Raw genomic sequence first — 26,498 nt, forward strand, 5'->3', positions numbered from 1 at the left:
TTTGACTCACCCTATAATTGTATTATAATAAATTAGAATCATTTTCTCTACCTACAGCATTCATTTTCTCCCCCTACAGCATTCATCTTTATGTTGACAAAAAACGATGATCTGTGTGTTGTTCGGGAACAGTTGGTAATGGTTATGTGCAGTAAAACTTTTCATGAACTAAATGTGTGTTCCTAAATTTGTGTTCATGTCTTTATTGAAGAGAGCAGTTGTGATTTTGGTTTACAGAGTAAACAACTAAAAACTAAGGTTTTGGGCATTGTTTTCTCTAAATGCATACTTTTGTCTAAATATGGCTAAGGACACGCATTATTGTGGGTTTCCTGGACATTGTCTTCATCACTAAAGGAAAAAAAATCAGCGGAAGACAATTCCTCTGCCATTTTCAAGTATGTTTCTTTTTTTCTTTTTTTTGGGAGTCAGCTTGAAGCGTCCCTCTGTCTCCGACTCCCTCGTTTTGTTTACTAGTTTCGATGACCCGCCTCATCGTCCCACTGATTGGCCAGTCCATAGTGTTTCGCTCTAACCTTAGCCAATTGTGACTCATCATACCAGTCATCATGGATTTTCTCCGTATGTATGGATGTTCTCATTTATCCAAGTCATATATTTTTTTGGACCCTTTATTAGCAGTCCATTTTCTCTTTTTGTAGCTTTGATGTAAGCTACCGAGCTACATGGGTCTAAAAGTAGCTAAGCTACGGGGAAAGCTTCTCGTTGAAAAAGTAGCTAAACTACTGCCAAGCTACTGGAATATGTAGTTAAGCTACGTAGCTTAGCTACATGTAGCTTGTAACTGCTTATCACTTTGTACCGGTAGTTTTTAGCGCTTCCATTGGGAGTCTACTGACGGATATAAGTTAGATCTTTATGCTACTTTGTATTAGAAATGGGAACAGAAGAGAATGGATGCCCCACAACAAAAGGATAATGAAGAAGAAGAAGCTTATTGACTACGGCGTGGGCGGAAGAAAAGTTGGTTTTGCATAACAGGATAGAAACAAAACGCCAGATAATGTCTTCTAATAGGTGCCAATTTGGGGTCCCTATAAACACACATGATAATACTTGTATGTTGAAGCACAGTATGTCTGAAAATGCTCCACGTTACCAAAGTCGTACTAAAACATTTTGGCAGATTTTTGAGCGCTGTGTGTAATGTTCTATATTCTCAATAAAACAGCAAGGTTTTGGTGTTGCTTGCTTACCTGTAATTGCTACCCTCGTTTATTTTAACAGGCGTCAAACTGCAGTCCACACGTATCTCTTGTGTGACTGCCATGTACTGGTCACACTTATTACAATATGTACCAAATAAAATTGCTTTGAGATCAGTAAGCTCAACCAGAATTAATATGTACATTAGGCGCACCGGGTTATAAGGTGCACTGTTGATTTTTGAAAAAAAATTAAAGGATTTTAAGTTTAGCCATATAGTAAAAAAAAATACAGTAAATCGATTCATATTCCGTTGCTTCGATAATTCGTTTAATGGGTGTAGCTAATGAATATTGTTCAGATCCGGAACCATGGAGTACCGAGAACTTTAAATATGCAGCCGTAGTTTACGCATGGTTGCTGCAATATAGCGCACATGAGCGACTGTTTTTATTTTTATGTTAAGTGCTATTTCAATGTTGATGATGTGCATTTATTAGAAAAAACAATGCATTTCATGGCTAGCAGAAAAATCATTGTTTATTTAAATTATGTTCCCTAAAATATGCTTTGCGGCTATACTGTGGGTTCTATCTGAATACTTGGTTAATCAATAGATTATTTGATTACTAAAGTAATCAATAGCTGCAGCTCTACAGCTAGTGAACCAAAGTTATCAAACAACTGTTGAAAAGGTAATATCAGTGTCTGCCAGACAATAAGAAGACAGAGCAGTAGGCATATGTATGTGTGTGCATGCACAAGTGAAATTAAGTGATAAAAAAAAATAAAAAAAAATAAATATATATATATATATTTTTTTTTTATCACTTAATTTCACTTGTGCATGCACACACATACATATGCCTACTGCTCTGCCTTCTTCTAGAAGTAACCTGACTAGCTTGTTCTGGGATGTTTGGAGTCTAGATTTGAGGGTTTTGGAGGTGCTGGGGCACCAGGAGGTGCATGCGTAATCGAAAAAGGTTGAATGAGAGTTCCCGCTAGAATCTCCATGGTGCTTTTGTTGACCAGAGAGGAGATTCTGTAGAGAAATCTTGTTCGTTGGTTGACCTTTTTGATTACCCTGGTTGCCATTTTATCACAGGAGATATCGACTGGTGGCAAATTTCACTTAAAAAACGCAGCTACTTTTGAAATAACTGCTTTAGCAAATAACCGATGTGCATTCAAGTAAAACAATTTTAAAAATTAGATTTCTGACACTTTGAATATAACATTGTATTTCAGTTTTTTTAAGCTTTTTTTTAAATTTTGCAGCAACTAATGAAAAATGACAATTCTAATTCATCTGATTTAAAAAATGTATCATTTGACAGCACTACTATTTTATTTATTTTATTGCAATCTACCTGTTGTTTAAATCATAATTTACCAAAAAAAAAAGTATTTTGTGTTGATTTGTCTTGAAACTATTTTTCCAAAAACCGGTCATAGAAAAAAAGGGTCAGCATTGTCACCCCATGGCCGTTCTTTATTTTGAGTTTTTTGCCATTTTCCTGTGTTTTATGCTTTAGTTCCGGTCTAGCGCTCTTATTTCGGTTCCTTGTCCTGTTTTGGTTTGCACTTCCTGAGGCAACTTGACCCCTGCCTCAGAGCGCTCTTAGGTCCACCTGATTTCAGTTAAAATTCATACAGCCTTCTTAAGCCAGCCTTGCGCTTTAGTTAGCGCTCGAGAATTGACTGCTGTGGCACGCTGTTCGTTCGTTTCCTGCCTCACCATAAGTGTTACCTAGTTAAGAGTTTCCCCACAGTCTTTTGTGCGCTCCTCGTGTTTTGTTTTACGCGCACATCCCTGCATGAGCGTTTTTTTAGTGTTTGACAACTCATGAATTAAAATAATCTTTTACTTGCAAGCTGTATTCGTGTTATTATTCTGCATCTTGAAATCACGACAACTACCGCAAACATGCGGCCGCGCAACAAGCATAGGTTGTCTTATATTTGAATCAAAATGGTACCAATTAAAACAAATCACAACAAGTATTTGTTTCTGCTGTGAACAATTAGTAGGGCTAAATCAGGCCTATTCAACTGGCGGCCTGTGGTACACATCCGGTTTGCCAAAGCTTTTGATTTGGCCCGGTGAACATCACCCAAATAGGCTCATGTATGCAGTACTACCGCCCCCCACAACGGGCAACAGCAAGGCATATGTGTCACAATGAAGCAGCAGTAGGGTGAGTAGAAGAAGATGACTACTCATTCAAACCAAAAATAGCACTATCGAACCTGAAAAAAATCTAAATAAATTGCGAAATCTAACTTTTAACAGCGACTGGACAACAAAGTATGAATGTTCTGCCCCGAGCCATTGCTCTTGTCAGTGTTTCCTGTCGGACCTTTTAAGCGACACACACTGTTCTAGACCAGCAGCAACGGTAGAAATCCACTCGTGTAAATTTCTTCACAAAACTTGGTCAGATTTTTGTCAATATTGTGCATAAAGATATTTAGTTTGTTTTGTATTGAAATTGCTGACATCGTGATTTTCATATTTGTGGTTATTTGTCTGCGTGACTCTGGAGATTAAAGATCGTTTAAATACATCGTTTGAATACAAATTTGACCAGTAGTGGACGATAACGCTGCACCTTAGGTTCAATTGTGTGCAACGTTTGCTGTGGATGTTGTTTAATTTCTATATAAGTAAACATCCGTAGTTTACTGTATGAATGTATTAACAATAAACCTTCTATTTTATTTACGTAAAATACATAATGGACGTTATACTTTTGTAATGTTATTTTTAGATTTATATTTTCAGTCTAAATGAAGGAAGATTTGTAAAGAAATAACACTGAGGAAGGAAAATAATCAAAAAGAAGGAACTTCAATCCTCAACAAAACTTCTGGAGCTTCTGTTTCTTAATGCTGTTAATAATCTGTCTCGGTGCACATGCTGGAATCAAGTTGCAAAGACAGAATAATGAATTTGACAGTGCAGTGTGAGAGCTGATGTTTTTACCTTGCAATAAAGTAAACGTAGTCTCAAAGGAATATGACTTCTGACAAAACATCAACATTTCGATGTCTGCGGCCCTCTTCATTATGTATTTGAGTAGCCCTGCTCTAAAAAAAAAAACTAAAAAAAACCCCAATGATGACGGATATGATTAAATCAGCAAGAACAATGTACATAAGGCAAATCTACTGCATTGAGATGATGAATTCAGTCTGGCAAACATTGTTTATTGGTATATTTACCAGTGCTCTACATAATCCTGAGCACGTTGCTGGCAACACATCAGGATGTCCAACATTTTATTTATGAGAGCTTTTCCTTGCTCCACAGTTCTTTTAATTACCGCCGGGCCCTTGGTCTTGTATCACTTAATTAAGTAAATTATTTGGCCGCCGAAGCATGTTTCTGTTCACTCGGTTCAATTGTCTGTCATAGATGAAGATTGGAAAAATGTACTTCCAGTACAGTTGTTGTAATAGATTTTTTGAACTAAAACTTTAAATTCTAAACTTGTTTTTTCTGTTTCTACTCAAAGCTAATGTGTATTATCCCCCTCTTTCCCCCCTCTGTCTTGCAGTATGTTCCTCCAGACTTGTGTGTTTGTAACTTTGTGTTGGAGCAGTCGCTGTCAGTGCGAGCTCTGCAGGAGATGCTGGCTAACACAGGCCAAAGCAGCGAGGGGGTGAGTACTAGCTCTTGTCTCATATACACGCAAGCCCACTAAAAAACATCTACAAAGCTTCCATAAATAGCAACTGGACTTGACTTCTAAAGACATCAATGACCTTTTGGGATGAAAGGTATCGTGAGACTGGAGAGTACATGGAACGCATAAAAACACAACACGACTGACTGTTTTGGGGGCAATGAAAGGTTGACTTGAATAATTGCCTTACCAAAATAGTTCTTGCATTGGGATTGCACACACACATTTTTCCAGGGCAATGATCTTACGGCACATCATTAAAAGTTGAAGATGTTTTTCAAGTCTACAAGCTTTTCCAGAGTGAAACCAAAATGTCAAATGTAGTTACAGCGCAGCTTTGCGGCATACAATACCGTGCCTGACAAACGTCTTGTCGCTAGGGTACAAGTTGACCTTTAGTGCCCTTCAAGTATACGTCTGATAATTTTTTTTGTACAAGAAATGGCTCATTTCAATCCCAACAACTTTTGAAATAATGTTTTGTTGTCAAAAGAAATGGCTGAAAAGCATTTGAACGTTTACAGCTTGGTAAATCCCTTTTGAGTCAGTTTTTGCAAGGACAAAAATCTTGTCGCCTTGTCGTATGATGCACCCAATCCTAGATTACAGCCTCAATTGATAAGTCAATTAGCGGGTGTGTTGGAAAGGAATCCCAGCGCATCAGACCTTCACATCAACTGCAACTTTGCCTCTGACAACATGCCTAAGATTTACCCTGAGACCAAAGCGTTGATGATCACGAGCCTGGACCCCAGATCCACCGCTGAGGTGACTGACACCTTCAATGTGTCTCAACGTCAAGTGCAAACAATAAGAAAAAGATTGAAAGAGACTGTAGATGTTTTTGACAAGCCGAGGTCCGGCAGACAGCTACTCGGGAGGACCATTTGTTTGCTCGAAAATCCAAACCCAGCCCTTTTCCATTGCAGCAGAGCTCCACCAGGCCTGGTCACCTCAAATCCCTGTGTCAACTAGAACATTTTGTAGAATTCGGTTTCAAAATCGCCTCCATCTAAAAGGATGGATGCTGGAAAAGTGGCAGAATGTGGATTTCTTAGATGAATCTTGTCGCTGCAAATATTGCGGGAGACATAGTGGAGCCTGCATGGATCTGAGATTCAACCAGAAAACAGTTAAGTTTGGTGGCAGAAAAATCATGGTCTGGGGTTACGTCCAGTATGGGCATGTGTTTTGAGATTTTCTGTATGGAAGGCAATATCAATAGTCTAAAATATCAAGAAGTATTAGCTATCTCTTACGTTGGGGTCAAATTTTGCAGCATAATGATACTCCATCGCATACTCCCATCTCTACATCAAAGTTCTGAAAGGTGAAAATGATTAAGGGGCTCCAGGTCTGGCCAGGCCATTCACCAGACATGAACATCATTGAGCATGTAGAATGAAAGCGGAAGCATGGAAGACAAAACCAAAGAATCTTGATGAAATCTGGGAGGCATGTACGACTGCTTTATTTGCTATTCTTGATGACTCCATCTATAAATTGTATGAAACATTGTCAAACCGCATGGATGCAGTGCTTCAAGTTCATGGAAGTCATACAAGATATTGAATATGGATCTCGCAGCACCACTACTTAATTCACTGATGTTATGCAACATATGTTTGTATTTGAAGTAAATTATTTGTTACATTTTCACATTACTCTCTGGAGGCGACAAAACCTTTGTCTTGCCAGAATCTGACCTTTCTGTGTTCATTAAATGATCAGTATTAATTCAGTGAAGTAAATTTATTTTAGTATATTAAACATAATTTGGGAGGGTTTAATCTTTCATAGGAGCCATTTCTAAAAAGTCAGGTTATAAGCTGTTTGTACACAATGGATAATTAACGAGACGTTTGTCAGGGACTGTAGAAAACACGGCAGATATACAGTAATCTACATTTTGGTGTGTGGTTGTACAAACCCCGTTTCCATATGAGTTGGGAAATAGTAAATATAAACGGAATACAATGATTTGCAAATCCTTTTCAACCCATATTCAATTGAATGCACTACAAAGACAAGATATTTGATGTTCAAACTCATAAACTTTATTATTGTTTTGCAAATAATAATTAACTTAGAATTTCATGGCTGCAACACGTGCCAAAGTAGTTGGGAAAGGGCATGTTCACCACTGTGTTACATGACCTTTCCTTTTAACAACACTCAGTAAACGTTTGGGAACTGAGGAGACACATTTTTTAAGCTTCTCAGGTGGAATTCTTTCCCATTCTTGCTTGATGTACAGCTTAATTTGTTCAACAGTCCGGGGGTCTCCGTTGTGGTATTTTAGGCTTCATAATGCGCCACACATTTTCAATGGGAGACAGGTCTGGACTACAGGCAGGCCAGTCTAGTACCCGCACTTTTTTACTATGAAGCCACGTTGATGTAACATGTGGCTTGGCATTGTCTTGCTGAAATAACATGGTAACGTTGCTTGGATGGCAACATATGTTGCTCCAAAACCTGTTTGTACCTTTCAGAATTAATGGCGCCTTCACAGATGTGTAAGTTACCCATGTCTTAGGCACTAATACACCCCCATACCATCACAGATGCTGGCTTTTCAACTTTGCGCCTATAACAACCCGGATGGTTCTTTTCCTCTTTGGTCCGGAGGACACGACGTCCACAGTTTCCAAAAACAATTTGAAATGTGGACTCGTCAGACCACAGAACACTTTTCCACTTTGTATCAGTCCATCTTAGATGAGCTCAGGCCCAGCGAAGCCGACGGCGTTTCTGGGTGTTGTTGATGAACGGTTTTTGCCTTGCATAGGAGAGTTTTAACTTGCACTTACAGATGTAGCGCCCAACTGTAGTTACTGACAGTGGGTTTCTGAAGTGTTCCTGAGCCCATGTGGTGATATCCTTTACACACTGATGTCGCTTGTTGATGCAGTACAGCCTGAGGGATCGAAAGTCACGGGCTTGGCTGCTTACGTGCAGTGATTTCTCCAGATTCTCTGAACCCTTTGATGATATTACGGACCGTAGAGGGTGAAATCCCTAAATTCCTTGCAATAGCTGGTTGAGAAAGGTTTTTCTTAAACTGTTCAACAATTTGCTCACGCATTTGTTGACAAAGTGGTGACCCTCACCCCATCCTTGTTTGTGAATGACTGAGCATTTCATGGAATCTACTTTTATACCCAATCTTGGCACCCACCTGTTCCCAGTTTGCCTGTTCAACTGTGGGATGTTCCAAATAAGTGTTTGATGAGCATTCCTCAACTTTATCAGTATTTATTGCCACCTTTCCCAACTTCTTTGTCATGTGTTGCTGGCATCAAATTCTAAAGTTAATGATTATTTGCAAAAAAATTTTTTTTATCAGTTTTAACATCAAATATGTTGTCTTTGTAGCATATTCAACTGAATATGGGTTGACAATGATTTGCAAATCATTGTATTCCGTTTATATTTACATCTAACACAATTTCCCAACTCATATGGAAACGGGGTTTGTATGTCTGTTATTGTTTAGTAAAAGCTGTACTTTCCTTACATAAATTAATACAAACGTTTGATTGCTTTTACTGTATTGTGGTGTCCATATAATTCCCACTACAAATAAGTTTTTTTTTAAATTATAATCTACAGCTAATGCATTGATTGTTTCTGCTAGTTAGTCCTTCTAAACAAAGGAAGTGTGTAATACATATGTGTTTTGCTGAATTAATAGAATAGCTGAGAAATCCAAAGCAGTAATAGTGGTGTTTATATTGTAAGTTATTGTGTAAGTTATTATTATTTTTCTTATACAACTTTGAATTGGAGAAGACGCCATTAAACTAATATGAAAAGCAAATGTGTTTATTATTGGTTAAAACTGGGGATGGGCATTCGGCTCAATATTTCTGATCAATTAATTGAGGCATTTCATGCCTTTATTTTTAAAATGATTTGTTATTAGGGAGGTCCCGATCAACATTCCTGATCTGATTTTTTTATCCTTAGATCCGAGCTGATATCGCGTCCTGATCCGATACGAACGCATCAGTCTTGCTCCAACTTTCTCTGATTATTGTTGTCTGAACAGCTTTGCAGGTTGAAGTCTTATTATTGAACATTTTCTTCAATTTCCACCACACATTTTCAATTGGATTGAGATCCGGACTATTTGCAGGCAATGACATTGACATTGTATCTTTCTTCAAGGAAAGTTTTCACAGTTTTTCCTCTATGGCAAGATGCATTATCTTAAGAAATGTCCTCATCCCCAAACATCCTTTCAATTGATGTCAAAAGTTTGTGCATTTATTGAAGATGTGATGACAGCCATCTCCCCAGTGCCATTATCTGACATGCATCAATGACTGTGGAAATTAGCATGTTTTCTTCAGGCAGTCCTCTTCATAAATCTCATTGGAGCGCCACCAAACAAAAGTTTTGGCATCATCACCTTGCCCAATGCAGATTTGGGTTTATTCATTGAATTCCGACTTTCATCCAGTCATCTACAGTCCACCAATGCTTTTCCTTAGCCCATTGGAACCTGTTTTTTCTCTGATTAGGTGTTAATAGCTAAGTGCAAATGGACACATTTATTCGGATTAAAAGCCTAAGCGGAGTAAAAATGCTTCATGTAAACACGCCATTTGGAATATTCTGACCCGATCGCACACAATCTGATCAAAATTTCATTCCGATCGAGACTGGTGGTTTATGCCGATAGTCATTCGGATTGTAGCGCATGAAAACACATCTTCCGAAATTTGGGTTGAAATTATCCTTACGCATGTCTCTGTCGTCCACGTGGTGGTGGAGCGGTAACTAAATACAATTGCTGCTGTCTCCCCCCCATTCAACATGTTCACAAGTAGCGTTATTTACTGTTGAGTTTGTTGCTCTAAAAACGAGATTAGTAAAAACAAAAGTAGTGAACAGAAGGAAAAATTACTGTGACCGCGTCGGACAAGCAGAAATGCACAAAGCCATGTTTGTTTACAGTGAAAGTCACAGCTTTTTCAGCACCTGCAGTGAGCAAACTTGTCCAAAAGATGGCACCATAGCACAGGCAATAACACATCTTTCCGTTTGTTATGGTGCTGCGCTCAAGTATTCCGATTTAAGGTGTGATACATAAAAATGCACGTCATAATAAGATCTTTTTTTTCAGGGTCCATGTACACAGAAACATTCTAATCCGATTCAATCAATTTTGACGATTTATACGGGGCTAGTTACGACTTGATATTTAAATCTCATATCCTTTAGGCGCTTTCTTACAGTTTGGTCACAGACAGTGACTCCAGTTTCCGCCCATTCGTTCATTTGTTTTGCTTTGCATTTTCTGTTTTCAAGACATTACTTGAAGTTTTCTGTCTTGACGCTTTCATGTGTTCCTTCGTCTACCAGTATGATTGCCTACCAGTATGATTGCCTTTTACAACTACAATGTTTGTACTTGGTCCAGATTTTAGACACAGCTGACTGTGAACAATCAACATCTTTTGCAACATTGCGTGATGATTCACCTTCTTGAAGTTTGATAATCCCCTTTGTTTCAATGGACATCTCTCGTGTTGGAGCCATGATTCATGTCAATCCACCTGGTGCAACAGCTCTCCAATGTGTAAACACTATTTTAACTGCAGACTAATGAACAGGTTTTATCTGATGCAGATGTTAGCTTTGGAAATGAAAATTTACAGGGTGATTCCAACATTTATTTTCTCAGAATTGAATGGTTTCATATTTTTTTCGCTCTCCTTAAGCTAAAAACTGACGACCAATATGTATATTCTTGATTTGTTTGTTTCTAAAAGCCAGAAAGTTGCCATTTAAATAACTATAGTTGTGTGTCTTGTCTGTTATCTGCCTTTTTTGTACAAAATTAAAAAAACTGATTAACGGTGCCTCTGCTAGTTGCAGCCAAGTACTGCACTCCACTCTATCAAGATGAGTATTATTAATTAATCAAGCCGTTTTACATAATCAAGCCATTTTGCACAACTGATTATTTTTTGACAACTGATTAATATGCCCCGAGCTAAAACCGACTATACTTTTTAGTAGTCTAAGGTGTGCTTTAACACCAAGAATGGCTTCTGGATTTTAATAAAAGCTGTCACTATTCATTGCCTGGAACATGCTCCCATATTTTGTAAGAAGATATCAGAAGTCAAAGATAATGAAAGGCCATTTAGGGTGACGGAGGGGAATGGAGAATATGTGAGTGTACTGCAGCATCCGTAATCGCATCTCTGAATTTATACAAAGCAGGGTTGGCTCTTTTTTTTTCGGGCTCCTCTCCAGCTCACTTGGCATGTTTATGAAGTCATCTATTGAGGATACGATGAAGCGATACGGGCTTCCCATCAGTGGTAGCGACGTTCCTGTGATGGGTTTGTTTGGTCCGTAAACCCTTGTCAGATTCTCATATTCAGTCGTGCTGCTGAGCGATAACAGCTCTTGGCATTTTGGGTGCCTTTTAACTTAACTGCACATTCATAGCAATGGATAACTTCACCTTTTTTGTGCACATTAGATGGACACCTGCACAGTTAATGAGCCATGTTTATTATAGTGACTGTAGTTTGGAGTGGTGTAGTCCTACACACATTTTTACACTATAAAATTGAGAAAAAAAAGCTTAATAAAACATTAGCTGCTCCTGTTATAATTTTGTTACAGCTCTATGATTGGCTCTCATTAGGTGCAGACGTTCCCAATATTGTGCACCCAAAGAGAGTACCCCAAAGGTCGAACATAATCTATTCTGGGATGCTGTACCACCTTTTGATTTGTTCAAATTTAAAACTAATAAATACTACGGGTTGTAAACAATTAATACAGGCTTTTGGAGTTTTTCCCTTGCCTGGATTTGGGTTCAGATCAGGGGATGTTGTTGTGGTTTGTGAAGCCCTTTGAGGCACTTGTGATGAAGGGCTATACAAATAGATTGACTGGTTGATACTAAGGGTGTCCCTATACAATGTTTTCACTTCCAATTTGATACTAATATTGGAGCCTTGTGTCGAGGCCGATACCAATATCAATCCGATATGATATCAGTACAAATCATCCATCCATCCGTCCATTTCCTACCGCTTGTCCCTTTCGCAGCTGCACTCGGGCGGAAGGCGGTGTACACCCTGGACAAGTCGCCATCTCATCGCAGGGCCAACACAGAAATACATTTTATAATTTTGTAGTGTGGAATGTTCGAAAAGGCCTGCTCAAGAAAAATTGTTCGAGCAGAACAACAATATTGGTTATGAGAAAAACGGACCTATTTATTATTTACCGTCTGGAATAGTCTTGCGCTGTTTTTAAATTGGAGTGGTAATTTGGTTTTATGCTGACACCTAATGGTTGCAAAAATTCATCAAATGAAGCTCATGACACGGTAGATTAAATGATGCCAACACGTTTTTTTTACTGGATACCTTCCAATATGCTTCTGCCTTGCAGCCTTTGTATGTGTAAGTAATATGCAAGTATAATTATTTGATACTTGTTTATATTGACAAATGTGCTCTTTTAGACTGCAATAGTGTTCAATTAAGAACACTTATTACATATATCTAGCTTATGTGCTATTTTGTGCCTAGATGTTGTGTAGCTGCTAGGACCTAGTAGTCTGTAGCCTACCATATATAGCTTTTTTAAGTGACTTCACTAAAATAAGACCAACTTTGTGTGCTTTTTGGAGGACTATTAGATGTTAACTGGTTGTTGAGCTTTGCACAAGGACTGCTTGTATTGGAGACAGTGGTGGGACCAAGTCATTGTTTTGCAAGTCATAACTTAGTAAGTCTCAAGTCTTTGCCCTCAAGTCCCGAGTCAAGACAGGCAAGTCTCAAGTCAAGACAGGCAAGTTCCGAGTTAAGTCCAAAGTCAAGACTGGAAAGTCTCAAGTCAAGTCCCAAGTCCTGCATTTTGAGTTTCGAGTCTTTTCAAGTCCTTTTAACCACAGACTAATATATTTACACAGATTGTGTATGCTTTTAAAACGCTGTATTTATTTATTAAAACAAGTACATTTGAAATTGCAGGGAAAAGAAATAGTGCTGACATTGCACTTCATAATAGCACTATTAACCAGTCATTTTAAACATTCAAGCGGATCATAGACATTTTATAAGTAGACGCAGCATCGAGCGCTATTGCCTACTGGCGCTGACGAGACGCGGAGCCGCCATCTTGGAGTGGTGATCCGCTCCCCTCAGTGCAATTCATTTGGCAGGAGCAATGAACTGTCAGCGCATTTAATTAATCTAACCTCACTGAATACCACTGATTTTCACACAGTTTTTTGTCATACGTGTAGCTACGATAAAGAACACATGTTTTGGCGTGTTTTATTATTCATAGTTTGCTTAACAGTAATACAATATTCTTATATGCTATAAGTGACCAGATGTCCGAGATCAAAACTGGGAATATAATCCCAGAGAAGGGGGAAACTAACGGTCAGCTATTTTTAAATTGAAGAAACAATATGATTACCGTAGGTTATATATACATGCGTATATCCTACATAAACAATGTATGAATACATTAGCTATCTATATATCTTAGGGACCTATAGACTGTATCTCTGTTGCTGCAGCAGCAGAGAGTTTATTCTGTCTTGACACTTTGTATTGATATTTTGTATTACATTCTTCCCTTAAATGATAATGTTTACAGCTATTGTCTTATATGTATTTTTTATGTATGTCACTTTGGATAAAAGTGTCTGCCAAATACTTAATCATAAACAGCCAGTGCTGCGTCTACTTATAAGATGCCTATGGAGCAGATCACCACTCCAAGATGGCGGCCCCGTGTCTCGTCAGCGCCAGTAGGCAGTAGCGCTTGATGCTGCGTCTACTTATAAGATGTCTATGGTTATAACGTTAGCAGTGAGTTTACAGCCTCACTGATTTAACTACACAGCAAATAAAAGTTACGTTACTTAGCCAATAAACATTAGCTTACATTCAAAACTTACCGTTCTTTGTGCATCTTCAAATGTCGAACGAAGTTGGAAGTTGTTGCGTCTCCGTCTGTAATCTTCGAACCGCATGTTTTGCATACTGCAATCCGTTTTTTGTTGTCCAACTGGCAGTTTTAATACCCGAACAAAACTATCTTTGGCATGATAATTTTTCCTCACAGCTCTTCTTTGTTGGTTGTCCTGCAATTTTATTGGATGAATGCTGTGGGATGAAAACAACGTGGATCTAATTTGATTGGATGTTGAGCTGACAGGCAGCACACACGCTGACAGAAAGTAGCAAGTCTTGTCAAGTCAAAAGGCTCAAGTCCAGGTGAAGTCACAAGTCATTGATGTTAAAGTTTAAGTCGAGTTGCAAGTCTCTTTACATTTTGTCAAGTCGAGTCTAAAGTCATCAAATTCATGACTCGAGTGTGACTCGAGTCCAAGTCATGTGACTCGAGTTCACACCTCTGATTGGAGATTATATCAATATCAGATCGGGACATCCCTAATTAAAAAAGAAGGAATCAGACTATCACCATGATAAAGCCTTGACTAACTGTACAGATTGTGTTTTGAACATTCCGAGCTAGCGTTTAAGTGTAAAAAGCAGCTATCCACTTCCCTTTTGTTGATCTGTGACAGATGTTCAGTTCAAGGAAATTGACCAGGAGACTTGCTGAAGGCGAGTTGATGTCATGCATCGCTTTTTTTTAACTTTGACTCTCAGACAACACAAGTAAACAACTGTGGAGTTGCACAACAAAAACAATACATTACAAACCCACTCCTAATTTTGATGGCAAGTGAGTCTCCTGTGTGACTGCTGCAGTGTTCTTCCTGTATCACAATAAAGCCATTTTCAGCTCCTTTTGTGTCGTTAATTCTTTACTTACTCAGCTGAAAAATCACAGAAACATGCTTAGGTCAGTTTTGTTTTTGTTGTCTTTCCCTTTAAATCTCTTGCTTTTGCTTCTTTGTTTTGTCTTGTCTTAAATTTCTCGGAGCCTCTTTTTGCACTGCTCTCCAAAATCTACACAATGAAATTGATCATCTTTCCTGTCAACAATTTGACAAGATCTCCTTGATGAGAAGCTCGAGTTCAGGGGAAACTGCCAGTCCTGACGGAACGTTGATTGCTAGACACACGATGGACTCTTGGGAGAAGTGGAGGGTTGTGTATCCGGCGATTTTTTTCAGTCGAGGAAATTGAAGACATCTACCTATTTGGAATCATGATAACAGGGCATCTGCTGACTGGAGTAAGTGTTACTCTGTTGTATTGACAAATTCGGATGATGCTAGCAGCCGTTCAAGCTGCTACAAATGACTGAAAAATGGGCAGAGCCGTGGACACTCACACTTTTATGGTTTCTGAATAAATCGCAAACTCTTAACACCTTGGAGAAGCAGTCTGCTCTGGAAGCCGAAGTTGTGCTCAATTCGAGAACCAAAAATGTAGAATTAAAGTGAAAAGTTTAAATAGGTTTTTGCTCGCTCAAACAACATTATAATCTGGATTTCGTTTTTCTCTCTGGCGGTTTGGCAAGATTGTTGCAGTGAGAGTCCCCCAAAACACAGCGCAGTAAAGAAACTCCAAATTTCTTCCCTGTCTTTCATGGACATGCACCTGTTTGTTGACTTTTGTTGGACTGATGGACTGTGTTATCACAAAAACATTCCGTGAGAGCACCAAAGTCGAGAGAAAAGCGACTCTTCAGGCCTATGAAGGTTCTCATTCATCCAGGTCGTTCAATCGTTCGCAACTGGACTGCTTGGTTTGTCTTGGAAGACGCTTCGCCGCTCATCCAGGTAGGCTTCATCAGTTCGTGCTCATAGACTTAGATTGGTCAGATCTAGTCCCAATCTGACCAATCTAAGTCTATGAGCACGAACTGATGAAGCCTACTCGGATGAGCGGCGAAACGTCTTCAGGCTTACTTGCACACACGTGCATCCACGGAAAATACACGCCTTACACTCATGTACCCCACCTCCCACATTGTTTCACCCCTTGCGGTATGATGGACAATGAAGCAGCGCCCCTGGTGGCAGCAGCTTCGGCCCGGAAGCCCGCCCCATCGCTCCTGTTGCAAGTCTTGAGTTTTGTGAGTCGTAGTATGTGCTCATATGTGCTGTGCTCTGGGTTTCTTCCTGGTCTCAAACTGAGCCCCCATGGGAGCTTAGTTTGGGATTTGTTTTCTCCTCCCCCATATTTACCTTTTTTACTACCTTTCTACGGTGGGCCGCCCTTGTGGCGACCCATCAGTCTTCCTGTTCTGTTTACCCCGGTCTACTGTATCTGTTCTTGAACGGGTTGTACTGAAAACCAATTTTGTTGTACTTTTTAAGTGCCATGACAACCAAGTTCTGTTCCAATGCATGAAAACATTTAGCATATTCAAGTTTCTAGTCTCAATGTAAAAGCTTTGAAGAGGTCAAAGCCATGTTTTTTCCTCAACATTGTTGAAAACTGCATTACAAGACATTGCCTCTCTCTTGGATACACTTAAGGGCTTTATTATCACTACAAACTGCTACTCAAGACCAGGCCACAGCTATCCACAAGACCAGAAATGCTAAACCTTGCAAGAAGTTGTAGCCAGAGAAACTCACTCATTGAGCAGCTTTACTGTAAAATATGATAGGAAAAGGACACACACCTGTGCTGGATGAGTCTGGCTCCTACTTTACTGCCGTGCACTTATGGCCTTCTGTTGTTTTATTTGTCTAGCCCACCTGCATTGTTATTGGCCTTGGTAGCAGGTGAGCTGTGCTTTGGCAAGACATGCTGTTGGCAGCAGTACAAAACCTGGCAGCGAGGCTAATAAATCACATCTCGTAATGTCCCATTTGTCTTTATTGCTCGACTTCCGTACTCACAAATAACAGTGTTTTCATTTGTATTTGTATGTTACTAGAGTGCTGACCCTGACAAATGGGTAGGTTCATCAGCTTATTTTCCCATGTTTGCATGAGACATGTACCAGTAGAGAAGTGACGCCTATTTCTAATAATTCTTATACATTTTGGGGTGTGTGAAATTTAGTTTATAACCACATGGCAAGCATCTCTTTAAGTGCGATACTTAACAGCGACATAATGGCATTGTTTTGGCTGCACTACTTCTTTTTTTTTTACACCCAACTATTGCATATTTGGTTTGTGTGTGGGCTCTCACTGGTTTGTAAATTACCCATTTACCTGAGCATATCTGTCAGTTTTGTATTTCTATTAATTATCTTGTCACAAATGTTTCTGGACTGTGGCTTACTGCTTGAGACATATCGCAATTGGGGGACGCTGTATAGTTTTTAATTAGCCATGTCTGTTTCTTATTTTCTTAATGCAATAGGATTGGTCACTTATTATTTAGCCTTAAATGAATGTTTGGCCATTTGGCTATTCCTTAGTGTTCTCTCGAATCAATCTCTAATCAGTTAGAGAATATCGACATACAGGAATAGTGCAGACCCTCGTTAATTAATTACGGTGGTAGACGAAAAACGGGTGAGTTGTTTTCTTTAATGTTAATAAGCATTCAATGGTGTGCAGAGGTGTACTTCAAACAATTTTATACCTCAGATTATACTATTTATAGTCGCGGTGAAGGGAAAATGTTTTCTTCTCCCTGGGGGGGGAGTAACAGATAATAATTGAGATGCACTGAGGTAATGTTACAATATCCCATGCCAACAAAATATTCCGAACAGAAAACACTCGTACAGTAGGGCTGCATGTTACAATCAAACAGCTGGTGCGCAGTACTCACTGTAGAAACACTTTGTGGGGCGCAACGAAAGACTAGATTCTAGTTTAATGCGAACACTACTCTCTGACTACACATTGCAGCCATCTAACGTCTGGGAATTGCAACTACATGCAAGGTCATACTTGCCAACCTTGAGACCTCCGATTTCGGGAGGTGGGGGGGGGGGGGGGGGGGGCGTGGTTAAGAGGGGAGAAGTATATTTACAGCTAGAATTCACTAAGTCAAGTATTTCATATATATATATACACACACACACAAACACATACATATATACAAGAAATACTTGACTTTCAGTGAATTCTAGATATAAATATATATTTATTTTATTATATATATATATATATATATATATATATATATATATATATATATATATATATATATATATAAAATACTTGAATTTCAGTGTTCATTTATTTACACATATACACACACATAACACTCATCTACTCATTGTTGAGTTAAGGGTTGAATTGTCCATCCTTGTTCTATTCTCCATCCATCCATCCATCCATCTTCTTCCGCTTATCCGAGGTCGAGTCGCGGGGGCAGCAGCCTAAGCAGGGAAGCCCAGACTTCCCTCTCCCCAACCACTTCGTCCAGCTCCTCCCGGGGGATCCCGAGGCGTTCCCAGGCCAGCCGGGAGACATAGTCTTCCCAACGTGTCCTGGGTCTTCCTCGTGGCCTCCTACCGGTCGGACATGCCCTAAACACCTCCTTAGGGAGGCGCTCGGGTGGCATCCTGACCAGATGCCCGAACCACCTCATCTGGCTCCTCTCGATGCGGAGGAGCAGCGGCTTTACTTTGAGCTCCCCCCGGATGACAGAGCTTCTCACCCTATCTCTAAGGGAGAGCCCCGCCACCCGGCGGAGGAAACTCATTTCGGTCGCTTGTACCCGTGATCTTGTCCTTTCGGTCATAACCCAAAGCTCATGACCATAGGTGAGGATGGGAACGTAGATCGACCGGTAAATTGAGAGCTTTGCCTTCCGGCTCAGCTCCTTCTTCACCACAACGGATCGATACAGCGTCCGCATTACTGAAGACGCCGCACCGATCCGCCTGTCGATCTCACGATCCACTCTTCCCTCACTCGTGAACAAGACTCCGAGGTACTTGAACTCCTCCACTTGGGGCAAGATCTCCTCCCCAACCCGGAGATGGCACTCCACCCTTTTCCGGGCGAGAACCATGGACTCGGACTTGGAGGTGCTGATTCTCATCCCAGTCGCTTCACACTCAGCTGCGAACCGATCCAGTGAGAGCTGAAGATCCTGGCCAGATGAAGCCATCAGGACCAAATCATCTGCAAAAAGCAGAGACCTAATCCTGCAGCCACCAAACCGGATCCCCTCAACGCCTTGACTGCGCCTAGAAATTCTGTCCATAAAAGTTATGAACAGAATCGGTGACAAAGGGCAGCCTTGGCGGAGTCCAACCCTCACCGGAAACGTGTCCGACTTACTGCCGGCAATGCGAACCAAGCTCTGACACTGATCATACAGGGAGCGGACCGCCACAATCAGACAGTCCGAAACCCCATACTCTCTGAGCACTCCCCACAGGACTTCCCGAGGGACACGGTCGAATGCCTTCTCCAAGTCCACAAAGCACATGTAGACTGGTTGGGCAAACTCCCATGCACCCTCAAGGACCCTGCCGAGAGTATAGAGCTGGTCCACAGTTCCACGACCAGGACGAAAACCACACTGTTCCTCCTGAATCCGAGGTTCGACTATCCGGCGTAGCCTCCTCTCCAGTACACCTGAATAGACCTTACCGGGAAGGCTGAGGAGTGTGATCCCACGATAGTTAGAACACACCCTCCGGTTCCCCTTTTTAAAGAGAGGAACCACCACCCCGGTCTGCCAATCCAGAGGTACTGCCCCCGATGTCCACGCGATGCTGCAGAGTCTTGTCAACCAAGACAGCCCTACAGCATCCAGAGCCTTAAGGAACTCCGGGCGGATCTCATCCACCCCCGGGGCCTTGCCACCGAGGAGCTTTTTAACTACCTCAGCAACCTCAGCCCCAGAAATAGGAGAGCCCACCACAGATTCCTCAGGCACTGCTTCCTCATAGGAAGACGTGTTGGTGGGATTGAGGAGGTCTTCGAAGTATTCCCTCCACCGATCCACAACTTCCGCAGTCGAGGTCAGCAGAACACCATCCGCACCATACACGGTGTTGGTAGTGCACTGCTTCCCCTTCCTGAGGCGGTGGATGGTGGTCCAGAATCGCTTCGAAGCCGTCCGGAAGTCGTTTTCCATGGCTTCCCCGAACTCCTCCCATGTCCGAGTTTTTGCCTCCGCGACCGCTGAAGCCGCACACCGCTTGGCCTGTCGGTACCTGTCCGCTGCCTCAGGAGTCCCATGAGCCAAAAGAACCCGATAGGACTCCTTCTTCAGCTTGACGGCATCCCTCACCGCCGGTGTCCACCAACGGGTTCTAGGATTACCGCCACGACAGGCACCAACTACCTTGCGGCCACAGCTCCAATCAGCCGCCTCGACAATAGAGGTGCGGAACATGGTCCACTCGGACTCAATGTCCAGCACCTCCCTGTTCTATTCTCTGTCACTATTTTTCTAACCATGCTGAACACCCTCTCTGATGATGCATTGCTGTGTGGCACGCACAAAAGTGCTTTCATCAAATGCACTAGATGGCAGCATTGTCCTGTTTAAGAGTGTCACAACATTGCTGTTTACGGCAGACAAACTGCTTTACGGTAGACGTGACTGCTGTTGTTGTGTGTTGTTACCGCGCTGGGAGGACGTTAATGAAACTGCCTAACTATAAACCCACATAAGAAACCAAGAACTCGCCCTCTATCATTCTACAGTTATAACGTGATTGTGCAGGTACGCTGTTTATTTTGTGGGAATCTTGAATTTCGGGAGATTTTCGGGAGAAATTTTGTCCCGGGAGGTTTTCGGGAGAGGCGCTGAATTTCGGGAGTCTCCCGGAAAATCCGTTAGGGTTGGCAAGTATGATTACAGTCATAGTTACAAATGAGACGGGAAGTGTAATAAATCAAGATATAACAACTGGACAGCACACTTATCATTAGCAGCTCACATTTAAATGTTAAAAAATAAATATTATTGAATACATTTAAATTTGTTTACTCATGAACACACAGAAGTACTGGAAATTGGTACTGTTGAGTGTTTGTATAGATTCTCAGGTATCAAAAATTGATATGGTATTGATTTAAATGTGAAGGTACCCATCCCTACTGGTACATAACTGAGGCCCAAACTATTGTTCCTTTATGCATTGTTTAGATTGCATGAGTAACTCAGTGATTGATGAATCTGGTGTTCCTTAAACATAAACAGCAGACATTCCTCTGTGCATGATAGAGTGGACGACATAATAAAAAATAATACTGTTTTTGTTTACAGAATTTACATTAAATGTAAAAAAAAAAAAAAAAAAAGTTTTATTAGATGCATCAAGTTTGTCGTTTACTTGAATAGAGAAAGCAATAAATGAGCACACCATGCAACAGAAACACGAGCTGACCAGATCTTGCTCTGATTTGAACCAATTAAGAAATACATGTGTAGTAGACTCTTAACAAATTCAAACTTGTGAAACAATGGTTCCTTGAAGATGCAACTCGCACCTCACCTCTTCCCCTAAAGCAGACGCACACAGCCCAGCAGGGCCCAGAGCTGTTCAGGATACAGTACTCCGAGAGGGTCAGCTAGGCAAAGGTCACCATTCTTGGCAGTGATGCGTCAGCAGCACAACAAGACTGAAATACAGACAAGCTCGCTGCGCACGGCGCACCCCCCAGCTGTTGCTGTATACTCATGCGTTTTCTTTGATGGAACCCTTCCCGATTATATTTGTCCAAGATTTGATTACCACAAGACGACTTGCTTGGTCATTTTTAACGTAAGAAAACATATCTGAACACTGAAAGCCGGGTGTAAAAGTACTCTATAAGTGTAAACACAACCAGGAATATCCATGTTTTTTGTCTATACGTCATATGTGAGGTGTTGTGTTGCCACATCCAAGCAACTGAACTAAATATAGATGAATTTGTGAACAATATACAGTTCAGCAACCATTTTATTTTCTTGAAGGACAATATAATATACATTACAATAGAACTTAAGAGTAGTAAGTGTACTGCTTGTAAAACTGTATAGACTTAGGTCTATAAGATCTTAATAACAAGCGCTAATTAGTGTGTGCTAACTATACAATTGCGAGTACTATTTAGTGGGCGTGCTGCGGGTCTAAGACTGTGTGCGATTGATAAGTGGATCATATTTAGCGTGTATACCAGCTGTCACCATGGAGACACTCATTTCCCTCCACATTTATGGCATCATATGGTCCAACATTTGGCGTTTCGCCGTGTTGACATGCAGAACACAAATACAAAACGTACCACCACATAGGCTGTATTGAAACAATATAACCTATGAAGGTGTTGTGATGCACTACAGTGTTGTGATGGTGCGTCTGGAATGATCCAGATGCAAGAAAATGCATTTTGCAAGGAGGTTTTATATGAAAAAATAACCCCTATTTAAAAAAAGACAAATTAATTGAATTTGTTTTAATCAGCCCTTTAAGTCATCCAGCAGCTATAACATTATAAAATGACATTTCTGAACATACGAAATGTGTAATATTTTTATTTCTGACTGTCCAAATATGTTGACACGCACACATGGAATATTTTCTCTCTCTCTCTCTCTCTCTCTCTCTCTCTCTCTCTCTCTCACTCAATTGTCCAATGTTTCAGACATGCTAAATATGGGTGCAAACAGCGGCTGTAAGTCAGTTTCAGTCTTAATTAATCACATTGAGAGTGTTAAATGATTATAGTTGCACCTTTTCTTCCCAGTATTGTGGGCGTTTTAATGATCGGCATATATTTTGCATGCACATAAAGGCAGACATGCTAAATGGATTGTGTTTTTGTAGCTTTAGCTTAGTACTTTAGATCAGCTTTGCATGCATTATCACGTTTGCACGTGTTTTAACACACGCAAACATTTAGTAGATCAGGCCCTTCCTGTACTGTACTCTGGTACACATAGATTTGCTTCCGAAAGTTGAAATTCATCTTTCCTTTTGATGAACCGCAGCTATCCAGTGCCACTTTAGACCAGCACCATTTTGGAACTCACTTTGCTAGCTATTTAAACAATAATGGCATTTTTTTGGGCCAAAACAATCAAAAACTAGATCTAAACAAAACAACTAGAAAAAAAAACAAAGTACAGCTGATTTGATAACACAGTAGTATCTCAATTTACTAGCTTATTTAGTTCTGTGATGGAGCTCAACTTAAAGAATAACAATTAGCCGAAAGACAGTTCTTACCTCAAAAGTTAGGGCACTCCTAAATTGAGGTCTCATTGTATACTTTTTAGTTTTGCATCTTAAAGGGGAACTACACATTTTTTGGAATTTTGCCTATCGTTCTCAATCATTATGAAATACATGACAGATGGATTTTTTAAAAATGTATTTTAAATTGTAAATAAATGCGATCAAAAGTCTGTTTACAATTTTGCCAATAAAGCGTTTAAAAAAAACATTTAAATGCCTCCACTAAGGTTTTATATACATGATGTAAGTGTATATGTAATGTAGTAACAGGTACATTTATCCATCCATCCATCCATTTTCTACCGCTTGTCCCTTTCGGTGTTCGCGGGGGTGCTGGAGCCTATCTCAGCTGCATTCGGGCAGTAGGCGGGGTACACCCTGGACAAGTCGCCACCTCTAATAACATTTATTCTTTATGTTTTTTATAATCATTTTAAGCATACCCGGCACATTAATTTAAAAAACGCATCACAACGTTCGCTTTTTTTTTTTTTACGACCGATTATTACTCACTGTAGACTTTATGAGAGCCATCAAACATGAGAAAACATCACTGGCTGTACAATGTCTGCTGTCTTTGGAATGCTGACTGCTCGGATGTTCATATATTCCCGTTTAGATGAAGAATGACTCATAATCCTCGCGGAGAGAGGGTGGGTAGAACCAAGCGTCTTTTTGTTTCGTTTTTGCCATTTCCGGGTCTAAATTGGCTGTCAAGGTGTAACAACCTGTCAGAATACGTCCTCATTCTTCTACTATCCAGGTGAGAGACATGATTTATGATCTAAATTAAAGTTGGACGAGCAAGGAAACGAGGAAGCAGCTGATCAGTCGATCATGTCAACAAGTTTGTGTGCGTTAGCGGTTATAATAACAATATCACTAATACTTGGTTAATATTCAAGTCATGAAGTGTAAATGGAGTATTGTTGCCGCTTTTTGGATTGTTTTTTTTATTGGGTTCTATAGGCGGAATAGAGGACCTCCTATTGGCTCCGCAGTAAGCACTTTTATTTACGAGTTAGAATGCATTGAAAAAATAATGCATCTGTCATAGGGCTAGGCGATATGGCCTTTTTTTTTTTTAAATATCGCAATATTTTAAGGCCATATCGCGATACACGATATATATTTTGATATTTTGCCTTAGCCTTGAATGAACACTTGATGCATATAATCACAGCAGTATGATGATTCTATGTGTCTACATTAAAACATTCTTCTTCATACTGCATTAATATATGCTACTTTTAAACTTTCATGCAGAGAAGGAAATCACAACTAAAAAAATCACTATTTTTTTCATACGGTGTTGATGTGGAAATGTTTGCCCCGGCATTTTGATGGTGTGGGCGTGTGGCACAGAACCGAGATGTTAACGTGCGGAGTAAGCACTCTTGATTCTCTAGCAGGTGACTTTTCAAATAATGCTACATATTAGCAGTAATGCTACTTTTTATAGCAACGCTTTCGCCCCACACTTGACAAATTGCGGTTGTCTGTTCGACATATTCCCACTTGAAGCCAAACCACCGCCAGACAATGGACCCCCTGCTGTTTTTTGGGGGAATTAATTATTCCTTCATTTGTTACCAGATTCGCACCTTCTTTCGCTCGTATTACCGCTAGCATCACAGCTAACGTTAGCCAAGCTGCTACCTCTCTGCTGCGCGAGGGCGTATACTGTGACGTATGACGTGACAGTATTTGACGTGTGTAGAAGCTGCGCTTGCTGTCTGTGAGAAGGAGACACAAGAAAGAGTGGGAAGAGCCTGTCGTGTAATGCCAGCAGCTAAAAGCAACTGCGTGAGAACGTATACTCCGATATCACGATATAGTCATTTTCTGTATCGCACAGAGACAAACCCGCGATATATTGTGCATATCGATATATCGCCCAGCTCTAATCTGTCATGTCTTTCATAATGATTATGAACAATGGCAAAAGTCCCAAAAAAGTGCAGTTCCCCTTTAAGTCGTTTTTTTTTGCTAAATACGATAACTTTTCTGAAAATGTTTTAAAACATTTTGAGACCATGACTGTGGTTTGCTGTGTCAGCGAATAGACTATAGATGAGACTGCTTACTGTAGTTTATCTTTTTTTCATCCGCTAAGAGAGATTGATTAAAAAGGTAAACCAGTATTGGATTAATTAACCCCAGTTTTCATTTAAAAAAAAATTCATCTTTTGTCTTTTTTTTTTTTAACCCTAACATCAATGTTTCTCTGTAGTTGTTTAGTTTTGTGTGGCCCTATACTTGTTGGTGTTTAGTTGTGTGACCGCACTGTTCTGTTGTTTTTACTCTTCCTTCCTTAACCTGCTTGCACTTGGAATAGAACTGTTCCTTCAGAATTAGTTTCTCATCAAACTTCATTCTGTCAGAGACACAAATGGAGGTTCAAAATGATGGGACAAATCACCATGTGCTTATGTTTACAGGTCAAATATTTCAGATCAATACTATCTGGTGTTTTTATTTCTTGGCAGGGTCAGGGTGGCGGACATCGAACCCTGCTCTACGGCCATGCCATCCTCCTGCGCCACTCCTTTAGTGGCATGGTGAGTACACACTATGGACTTATAGCACCAGAATATTCAAAATCTATATCCAATAAAATAGCTACGTACTGTGCAAAGGTCTTTGGCCACCATCACCAATTGTGTTTTAATCACTTTTTTCTCCACAGCATTTGAAGTAATGTTGTCCAAGGACAGACACAATTAACAAGATTACACTAAAAATAAAAAATCAATTCCTACCAAGCTTTGCAGATAGGTGGTCTGGACCAAATAAGAATATTTGACATTTTGAAAAGGGTCTAGCATAGGGGTTCACAAACTTTTTGACCTCAAAGCCCAGCTTTTCCACTACAAAGTGGGCCTTAACACTAAATTAGAATTCTTTCTCCTGATTTGAATCGTTTTCAATAATTATATCTAACGTACTTACAGTTTAACAGGATAAACCTTGTCAAATGATATGAAAGCATGTGTTATTCACAAATGTTATTGTCAAGGCTTAGGTCAGGCTGATTACAAAAACAAATATACTGCAAAAAGATAGGAAAAAATACATTTACATACACATAAGCAGTGCTAAAATAAATACATTCTTACTCAATTAATACTAAATACCAAAATATATGTTTATTAAAGAAATTGTCAATAAAATTAAAGTTCAAATAAATATACAGCTTCACCACTTTAGTCATAATTTTTGCCCTTAAGAAACTTTTCTATGACTTAAGCTCCAGACTTTGTTTGATATTGTCATTACTGCTACAAGTGGTGGAAAATTATATGACAACTGAGTACCGAAGCAGAAACATATTTATTTGGCGGCCTTCTAAGGGGCGCTTGTTGAGCCGCGCGGCCCTATGATTAAGAACCACTGATTTAGATCAGTGATTCCATCGAGTGGTACGCCAAAGAATCAATTAAATATTGTAATGACGTGACTCGAGCCGTTATCAAAGGTTTATCGGCCTTCAGTGGAAGTTGTTACAATCCGATTACTGTAGGCTGTGGTTGACGGCAATTAAGACACAAAAAC

General features: G+C 40.1%; 1 protein-coding gene across 1 annotated transcript in view; it reads left to right on the forward strand.

Moving 5' to 3' along the window:
• The window catches only part of ryr3 (ryanodine receptor 3), a 307,276-nt gene that overhangs the window by 43,740 nt on the left and 237,038 nt on the right, over positions 1–26,498 (forward strand). The window contains exons 3-4 of the mRNA XM_061987153.2: positions 4,731–4,835; positions 25,433–25,504. Of these exons, the coding sequence (XP_061843137.2) occupies positions 4,731–4,835; positions 25,433–25,504 (177 nt within the window). The remainder of the gene's footprint in view (positions 1–4,730; positions 4,836–25,432; positions 25,505–26,498) is intronic.

Source organism: Nerophis lumbriciformis, linkage group LG26 (assembly GCF_033978685.3).
Source record: "Nerophis lumbriciformis linkage group LG26, RoL_Nlum_v2.1, whole genome shotgun sequence".
Taxonomy (NCBI): Eukaryota; Metazoa; Chordata; class Actinopteri; order Syngnathiformes; family Syngnathidae; genus Nerophis; species Nerophis lumbriciformis.